Below are 9897 nucleotides of genomic sequence, written 5' to 3'. Positions count from 1 at the left end.
AGGGACTGTAGCTATAAATAGTAATAATCTATTCTTTTGACAGGTGTAAATTATTTATGTAAATAATGCATAGTGCACCCCCAAAATATTCTGTAATAGCATCTGATGCTGCAAGGACTCTCTTGAGTAGCCCCTGACTTCCATGGTGCTATGTGAATAAGGGTTACTCCCCCCACTAAGAGTTTGTAGTACTGGGCTTATATTTTGCATAACCAATTAAGTTTTGTACTATGGATTCACTAGGGCTTGATCCAACTCAGTGAAATATTCTTTTTGACTCCATTGGAAACTGAACTGGGTCCTCTACGTTTCGGCTATCAAATGCTTTGCTGAGAAGGGGGGCAAGATCAACTGTTTTTTGGTGTGTTTGGAGTCGCCAGATACAAATTAGTGTGCTTCTACTCCCTCAAAAATGTAATTAATTGAGCCACAGTAGGACTAGCTATACCTTGTCCAATTTAAAAAGTTTGTGCTCACACTATTGAGACCACTTCTGAAATAGTTACAAAAAGAATTGCTTCCTTTCAGGTGATCAATAAAGAGAAAAAACAGTTAGGGTGTAAAACAATTCACACGAAGAGGAATAAAGTCTGAAATTCTTAACATGTTTTATTTTTCAAATTGTAAACACATCAAGAATGTAACACACAAGCATATATATAATTAAAACAAAAACCAAAAAATATTAAAAGCAGCCAATTATTAGAAACAAAGAAGCGTCTTGGGGCACCTTTGTTGTGTATTTACACATGAAAAGGGTTGTACAAAGATGAAGTAGGAGTTGCCAGTCAACAAACAAGTTTGCAGATACCTAAATCAGCTTTTCGGTTTGTTCTAACTAAAACGTTCCCTTATCTCTTTTTAGGAACAATTAAAAATAACTATTTCCTCATGCAAAGTAAAAGGTATCATTACTGCACATAGAGGACTTTTTGTAACTTGTTAAATGTAATAGTTTCTATTGTTTAAGAAAAACACCCAAAGATATCCAGAGGGTTTTTACACCTTATATACCTCAAGCCAGTTTTCTTCAATCTTTTTGTGTCACAAGGCATCATTTGTTTCCTTTCTTTCACTCCAGCTATTCACAAGGTGCCACTTTCAATACAAAAAAAAAAAAAAAAAAAATTAAATTGGATTCCTATCAATGGATAAAGAGGACCCAAAATTCCCCAAACTCCAAATGATGTTGAAAATGATTTTTCTTTTATAGTGCAAACAACATTTTCTGAGAAGAATTTTCACATTAATGAGGCAAATACACCCCAGTAGCAAAAAGTAGGCAGGACATCCCTTATACTTGGGATAAAAGGAAAAAGGCAGATCTGAAGTACACAGTTATGTTGCACACTGATGGAGTTGTGGATGGAGGGGGACTTGGAAGGAATTTAGAGAAAATGGATCAATAGCACCAAAGCAGAACTTTAAATCAAGGCTCTTGAAATCCACTCAGTGGATCACCGAATGACAATAAAAGAGCGTTTATCAGCATGTCTGACTATCTGAACTGCCAGTCAAAGCCTTACAATAGTCACAATTATAGACCTGACAATGCTGAGAATGTAACTGCTGCTTTAACAGCTGCATTGCATCACATCTGACTATACACAAAGCCTGAAAGAGCCAACAAATTATGAGTTCCTGACTATAACAATAGGACCACAATTATAGGGCAGGAACTTCAATAGTAAACAACATAATATGGCAAACTAGAGACTAGGTATTAGCAAAATGTGTTATAAAAGTACAAAAGTTTCAAAAATTTCTAAAAAACTGCTTTGTGTTGGGATGAGAAATAGTAATCTGTGGCACGGAATTATTATTAATTGTTGTTATAAAAATTACAGAGACTGTATGAGATGGCTGGTTCTTAACTTCTTGCAAATCAAACAAAAGGCCCATTTGTAAACTGTTCTGGAGTGAATGCTTGAAGGGTGGCCAGACAGTTGGCAAATTTAAAATACTTGCAGTAGACACAACCCTGCCAGTGGGAGAAGGAATGACAGAAGGATTGTACACGGTGGGTAATGCACTCTACAGGGATCAGAGTAGCAGCCGTGTTAGTCTGTATTCGCAAAAAGAAAAGGAGGACTTGTGACACCTTAGAGACTAAGGTGCCACATGTACTCTTTTTCTTTCTACAGGGATGTGATTTCTAAACCGCACAAACATGTTGTGCATTAATTAGTCTGTGTTAATCTTGCTGGTGAACTTTAACCCAGTGCCGTTTTAAACAGTCTTGTGTGAAAGTGCACTGGCAGGGTCTACAATCAAAATTTCTTTAGTGTGATGGGCATAAGTCAGATTCCCTTGATATTACTCCAATATATGATTCTCCTACCAGTTCAGTCATCTGTGCCCCAAACGGCATCCCAAGAATCCACCACAACTTTTCCCCATGTTAAGCCCATTCTTCCAAGAGGAACAGTGTTGCAGCCACCTGACCAAGTACTGCGGGCTTAGATTCTCATCCAGAGTCTGTTAATGGCCCCTTGTGCTGACTGGTAGAGGTCATCACTGCTAGACCCATGCTAAATTCAGCAGTTCCCAGCTCCTGCAAACTTTTTTTCCCCCATCCCATTGCCCTTTGTAGGATGGGTTTGCTGTTTATCTCAAGTTCATTTTGAGCTTTTGATTTCAACACCTTCACTTCCCCACCCCCAATAACTCATAGCGAAGTCTACTTGTCTCACCTGGTTTAAAGTAAGGAGCAAGTTCTATGTAACTTCTGCCTAAAATCCATTCAGATTCTCTGAAAGGTTTAAAAAGCCTGGTCCTGAACTAGGAGAAATCAACAAAACCAAACTTGGTATTGGGTTTTGTCATGAAAGTTTTGCACAGTTCTAGTCATTAACAAGTGACGTAAACGTTATGTCGCCTCCCCTGCATCTTGTAGACCATTGCACCACTGGAAAGACTGGTGGAGCTCACAAACTGAGCACAGATCAGTTACATGGCCATGTCTGGACCAGAGCACTCACACTTTGGTCACTTAATAATATCCTCTGAAACTTAAGAGTACAGAAGTGTCATTTGCTTACCAAGATGCCTTGGTATATGTATACTTTGAATGGTTACTCATGCATACCAGAAATCTGATACTCACAACTCTAGAACGTATTGTAAATTAAAATTTAATGAAAAAAAAAATCAGGATTTACAACAAGATCCATATCCGTTTTCAACAGCAACTGCTTCTAGACTTCTCTTTGTAACTTCAAACCGATGTTTGGTCCTCTTTTCCCTCCCCATCATTTAATTTTCTAAGCCAAAAGAAGTTTTCAATTTTTTTAAGTTTTTACCTTTATTACTATTAGTGTGTAAAAGCGAAGAACCAAAGAAGTAACAGACTACACCTAAATGTATGGGACGGGTGGCATAGCACCCTTTGCAACCTCACCACCATTTAGTAGTAGTAATAACCTTCACGTGACCCTCACCCAAAGATGTTCGACCACATGTTCTCTAAGGTTTCAGAAACGGTTTTCTTTTTTTTCCTTTTTTTAAAAAAAATGAAGATTAGAAAGAGATGATTAGTTACAAGGTTCCCAAGCTGTGTCATCTTCCTCGATCCTGATGCTTCTTCGTTTTTGTCTTTTTCTTTTTGTCCTCCTTTCTGGGTTTCAATGCACAGACGCACGCAGACACACCAGCAATAGCTTTGGGAAGGTCAGTTCCTCTGTACCACTTGTTTTTCTCCTTGTCATACACCTGGACGGTTTTGGAGAAGACAGTGTCTTCCCAGCTATAACCTCCAAGAATATAAATCTTGCCTTCCCAGACTGCCACTCCAGATTCACTGTTTGCTTGAAACAAGGGAGAGACTCTGGTCCACTGGTTACACTGAGGGCTGTAAGACTCCACGCTCAGAATGTCAAAGCGTGCCATGGTTTCTATGTTGTCATCACTACCGCCAATGGAATAGATATTGTCCTCCAAGGTGCACATGCTGTGCCACCCTCGAGCAGTGATCATTGGCCGCTTTTCCTCCCAGACATCTGTGCGGTAATCATAGCAAAGGAGATTTTTTCTATAGGGACCGATTTGGTAATCGTGGCCCCCTGAGATATAAACAAATTCCTTGTAGACAGTGCCAGCGTGCCCATAGGTAAACCTAGGATAGGCAAACAACAAACAACAACAACAACTTAGTGGTTTTGCAGACTAGTGCAAATATTTAACAGTGATTGTTAAATATCAGTGCAGCCCATACAGTGAAGAGGCGAGTTATTTCATATCTGTTTCATTTAAAAGTGATATTTAAAATTGAACTAAATTATAATAAAGTTAGTTAGTTATTCAACGGGGGTCCACTAAAGAGTAGTTTGGGCATATGCTTTTGTGGGTAAAAAACCCACTTCTTCAGATGCATGGAGTGAAAATTACAGATACAGGCATTAATATACTGACACATGAAGTCAGTATATTTATGCCTGCATCTGTAATTTTCACTCCATTTATCTGAGGAAGTGGGGCTTTTTACCCACAAAAGCTTATGCCCAAATAAATCTGTGTTAGTCTTTAAGGTGCCACTGGACTCCTCGTTGTTTTTGTGGATACAGACTAACACGGCTACCGCCTCTGATACTAAAGAGTAGTGTTTGTTCAACTTTCTCAGCAGCCTGAAAAAGCTTCAGGCAACAGCAGAAGTAGCATTGCTCTCGCTCGTATTATTAAGTAAGTAAAGTAAAGTGTTTGGGTCTATTAAAGTCCCAAGGAAAGTGTGGAGGGAAAATAAGAAAGGAAGATTTGCTGGGCAAGGAGTAGTTATTAAGGTTTTATGGGAGCAGTGGTATCATCTGAGAGTGTCGTTCCTTTGGCTTCCAGGAGATGGAGTGTAACTCATGGAGAGTCTAGCCTGTGCTAAATTTAGGATTGGTAAAGTGGCATTATATGAAAATAAAGACAACTCACTAACTGAGTGGTTTTGAAAATCCCACAATCAGCTTTGAATTAACTTGACTTCCATTGACATCAACTCCCATTGACTTCAACAGAAGCAGAGTTAGACCACGATGAGCGTTTTTGAAAATCTCACCCTAAATCTCTATGCCAGAGAGGACTTGCTAACCATAGCATGGGCCAGGTAACATCATCATCCATAGAAAAACAACTCCAAAGTACCGAGAGCCTTAAATTGCTTTATCGCCCTTTTTAAAAAAGGGGATTGGATTCTGACAGAAGCCAGTCACCTCAGAGAGAAGTACCCACAACCGCAAACAACAACTGTAACTTTTTTCTGGGGATTTTTGGTTAGTTTGAGAGTCCTCGATGATAGTCCACAAACTCAATCCTCAGAACTCCCATTCCCAAAATTTAGAAAAACATTGGTTTAGATTTGCCAATCAGAGAAATATTCAAGTTTAAATCAATCGGGGGGGGGGGTTTGTAAGGTTACAGAATAGTTGCAACTAAATAGTGGGTTAAATAAAAAACTGAACTGAAGATGGATAGAAGTATCAGATTATTAGAATTCTCTCACTCACCACTCCCTAAAAAGACAAAACAATCTCCCTACACACACACACACACCCCTGCATGCATCTAGTTCAGAAGCAGCTAATTCTTAGACAGTTATATTTCCCCCCATTATTGCCATATAAAAATTCAACATTTCTATAAGTTCTGCTACAGCAGAAATAGATGATAGTTAAAAACACTTCCCTCCTACCAGAAATCTGGGATTGCCATAAAGGAATTGGCAGAGGATGCGATGATTAGCTCTCTCTACTCTCTCATTTGAGCCCAACATATATCTCTGTAACAAAGACATGGACAGCTGGTAAACTCAGTCTAAAACCAGAAGCGCATGCTTCTTTCTACAGGGTGACTTGCACCCCTCCAGTCCCATCTATTCTTGTAATACAGCCATTAAAAACCATGATTCCTGAAGCAGTTATTTTAGCTTCACACTGAAGCGGTTTAAACAGTGTTAGGCCTAACCCTATGACAGCTGAATCCATACTAAATCAGTTTAGCGTGAAATGATTTAAAACCATGCTTAAACATGCTCAGGACTCAATGTGGACAGAACCTAAGAGTTGTTTTTATTTCACACAGCAAGATTCTCTCTCAGCTACAGACTGCAAACTCTTTGGGCCCGCTACCTTAGCTTCTTCCACATCTGTATAGTGCCAAGACCAAAGAAACCACGTCCTCTCTACACATGTCCCCCCCTCACAAAACTAACTGACGATGCTGAGCATCCGCTGCCCTCATTTAATAGAACGGGAGCTGGAGGTGCTCAGTAGCTTTGAAAAGGGAAACAAAACAAAACAAACCCCATACAGGCCAAATGAGCTGCCCTTACACCCAGTTGCATTCTGTGGTTCTGCTGACGTGGACAGGATCAACAATGATCAGCGCCCATCACAGCAAATCAGTCCACCATGGTTTTTTGATTGTTTTTAGAGACCATTCTACTGACACTGAGTGAACTCAGCTGACTTTTACCTAAACCAACATGTTGGATCACGTTAAAGAAGTTCTATATTAAAATCACAAATGAGTGATTCCCCATAGTTTAAATTCCAAGGTATTACTAATTAAGAGGTCTCTTGGTTTTTGGTACTGTTTCTCTCCTGCATGTGTGAAACTTGCAAGCTGCTAATTATGTTAGTACATTCGAAGACAGAGTCTGTTCTCAAAGCAATTCTTTGTAACAACAACTACTCACACAGAGAGAGGCTCAAAGCAATGCTCTTAACAGAAACAGCACCCAGAGATTCCCCGCCCTTTTGTTGTATTCATCTCGCTTTGTTAACAATCGTGATTAAAATAGAGATAGAGGATGGATGTGGATGGATGCTTGGTGTGGATAATAACTGAATGATCAGGGAGGTTCCAGCCTAAGAATCCAGTGTCCATCGGCTGAAGAAAGCGTCAAGTGGAAATAACCAAAGAACCCCCCCCCCCGGAGGGCAGACTGGAATCCACCCAACAGCCTCAAGAATAGGAGAACAAAAGAACAAGATAACATCTGGCAGCACTGAGCCGTCAGGAATGTGACATCTGCTGATCGATATAGCAACAGCATGATGAAGCAATTCCCATAGACTGGCATAGGAAGAAATTCCGATAAAAACGGACTCTAGAAAGTGAGAACTTTGGGGTCTGATTCTGGAAACCAACTTCCAGGAGCATCAGATGAGCATCCGACAAGGCCCTGCTCCCTCCTCACGTCCTCTAAGGCTGGTAAGTATGATAACAACCTTGCAGAACGTGTGTGTGTGTGTGTGTGTGTGTGTGTGAATATGAAATTGAATGGAATGTTATAGCTATAACTAACTGCTTACTAGGATTCTTTCTGAATTCACAATAAATGTGGCATTTTGCCTTTTCCCCTTTAATAAGACCCTGCTGGTTTTTATTTCATTGGTATAACAAACAGGACAGCAGAGCTTAGTAATGGCTGAGCAAGGAACCGCATTTGACAGCCCCCCTCAGTCACAGCTGGAAAATCTAGCACAGACACAGCCATGGAAAACACCCTGAGATTTCTCCTTTCTGCCTTCTGACTGCTGAACAACTTCACTGGATAGCATGAGTTCTACTGTAGGCAGATTCCTGTGAAGCATCAAGTTGTCCATCACGTCATTACCTTCCAACACAGCAGACAATCTGCTGAAACAGCCTAGTCACGTTTCAGCTAACCTGACTTAAACTGTGCTTGTCCAGTCACACAAACCAAGCAGACTTTGAAATCATAGCAAATGGCTCAAAACATAGTGTGCACACACTTAGCTTTTGTCACCTTGAATTCTGCACAAACACCATTGCTTAAGCCTTTGAAACGGACATGGGGTACAACAGGACTGCAGCTGTTTTAGCAGAACAGGCCCAGTCATGCTCCCACTGAAGGCACCAGGCATTTTGCCATACAGTGTCTAAGGGAATGTGGTCAGACCTGCTGAGCAGAGGTGTTAAGGAGGAAACGGTTTCAAGCCACAATGTCAATCAGAGATGCCATGCCAGTTTCAAAGAACCTTCTCCTGATGCAATGCAGCATGAATTACAGCTTCTACTGCAGTAGAGCCATCTAGCGACGCCGAGAAAACCTCAGGATTTCTCTTAAAAAAAAAAAAATAATAATAATAACAACAGGAAGAGCAGCACACTCTTCACTTGATTTTCTGAGGGCTCACAACTCCAAGTCAATGGCAGCTGCAGGTGCTCATTATTCAATGTTAGACGGTGCAGGTCCTGCAAAAATATTCCTGATATTATTAAGGTGGCCTGACACTTCCCATTATAAGATCCTGTTTTCAGCTGCTTATAATTTTGCCAAACTTTAACAATTTGGGCCGAAATTTTCCATGCCAAGTGTCTGCCTCAGGTGAAATTTAAAAATCAGGCAAAAAGGTTTAGCCATTTTCAAGTACCAGGCTGAGGTTTTGTTTTGCTCATGTCAAAAATTCTAGCAACCTTTTCTTTCAACAGCGTGAGCACAACCATACTTTAGATCTGGGACTTAAAATATGGCGGGGGGGGGGAGGGAAGTAGGCCTTTGTATCAAGGTTTCGCAGTATCTAGGAAAATCTTTCCAAATTTGGCAAAAATGTAATATAATTTGCACCTGTCCAGGAGACACTTCTTCAATTTCAGCAGCTATAATCTTCAATGATTCTGCCTCGCTGAGCATGCTCCAAGCCCTCACAGCTCCTACTGCTGATCAGACCACGCATGTGCCACCCACACCGAGTGACTGAGCATGGGCCCTCTAATAGAGGCCTACAGGGGTGAAGCTTTCCTTGCAATTACTGCTCCAGTCCAAGGTGGGGCCAGGCTGGAGCGGGTGTGGGAAACTGACAGAGCAGGAGGGTGTGTGCAAAAACTGAAACTGGCTGAACACGGATACTGGGATTAGGAACCAGGGAAGTATGGGACAGGGGAGACTGGGACTGGTTGGGCACAGGACACAGATTGGTGAGGAGCTGGGGGAGAGACTGGAACTGGCTGACAAGAAGACTGGAAGTAAGAACCAGTGTGTGTGTGCTGGGGGAGAAATGGGGCTTGGAGGACAGGAAATCGATCTGACAAAGAAACAGGAAGAACTACCACTGAGTCAGTAAAGAAACAGAGAAGGAACTGGGGGTGGAGGTTGGAGACTGAGTGGGGAGGGAGCGGAGAGACAAATCGGACAAGGAACCTGGAGGAGGAAAACTAGAACTGGCTGGGCAAGGGCAATGGGACTGGTACAAGGAGCCAGAAAGGCAAAGAGAGGACTGGGACAGGGTCAGATTGGAGGGGATGGGACAGACAGGGTCATGGTTGGGGGGGGTGGGGGTGGGAGGGGAGATGCAATGATCTGTAACTACTAGAAAAAACACTCCCCTCCAGAGCCTATAATGGAACTCAAGATTACAGATCCTCACCATTCCTCTGCTGTCAGCAAATAGCTGTGAACCCCACTGGCAAAGCGTGCGTCTGATCCCCCTCTAGTGTTGGTACAAAGAGGATGACGACCTACTACTGCTATCAGTTACTCCTTTAGCTCAAGTGGCAGAAGTCTGTGCAGAAGATCTAAAGGTTCAAATCCTGCTGATGAGCCCATGCGGGTGTCAATATGATGCCACATAATGCAATTTCTATTTTTTTCAGTTTACTTTAAAAACACCCCACAAACCAGGAAATTATACACACAAAAAAACATGTGACCAAATAGTACGTGGACATGTAATTAGCTACTATCATAATGAATATCCACAAGGGGGCCAAATTAAGGCTGAATGAACCCACACATTTGCTAACTTTTGAGTGCTTGACGAGGCTATCTTAATAATGTTCTTTCAATGTAGTGTTTGTGCATGTCTGCAAAATGCTATCCAGTCCCTATTAGTAACTTCTTATCTGAAGGACAAGTTCTCACATGGTGGAGAGAAAGCCAGCTAGTTGAAA

The 9897-nt window shown here is 41.4% G+C and overlaps 1 protein-coding gene across 4 annotated transcripts in view; it reads right to left on the bottom strand.

The window, feature by feature from the left end:
* Nucleotides 1–586: 586 nt before the first annotated feature.
* The window catches only part of KLHL36 (kelch like family member 36), a 29966-nt gene continuing 20655 nt past the window's right edge, over nucleotides 587–9897 (bottom strand). For all 4 annotated transcript variants that reach the window (XM_048816446.2, XM_075118448.1, XM_048816447.2 and 1 more), the window contains exon 5: nucleotides 587–4114. In XM_048816446.2, coding sequence (XP_048672403.1) covers nucleotides 3559–4114 — 556 coding nt within the window. In that variant the 3' untranslated portion in view covers nucleotides 587–3558. The remainder of the gene's footprint in view (nucleotides 4115–9897) is intronic.

Source organism: Caretta caretta, chromosome 12 (genome assembly GCF_965140235.1).
Source record: "Caretta caretta isolate rCarCar2 chromosome 12, rCarCar1.hap1, whole genome shotgun sequence".
Lineage (NCBI taxonomy): Eukaryota > Metazoa > Chordata > Testudines > Cheloniidae > Caretta > Caretta caretta.
This window is presented reverse-complemented; position numbering and strand designations above follow the sequence as displayed.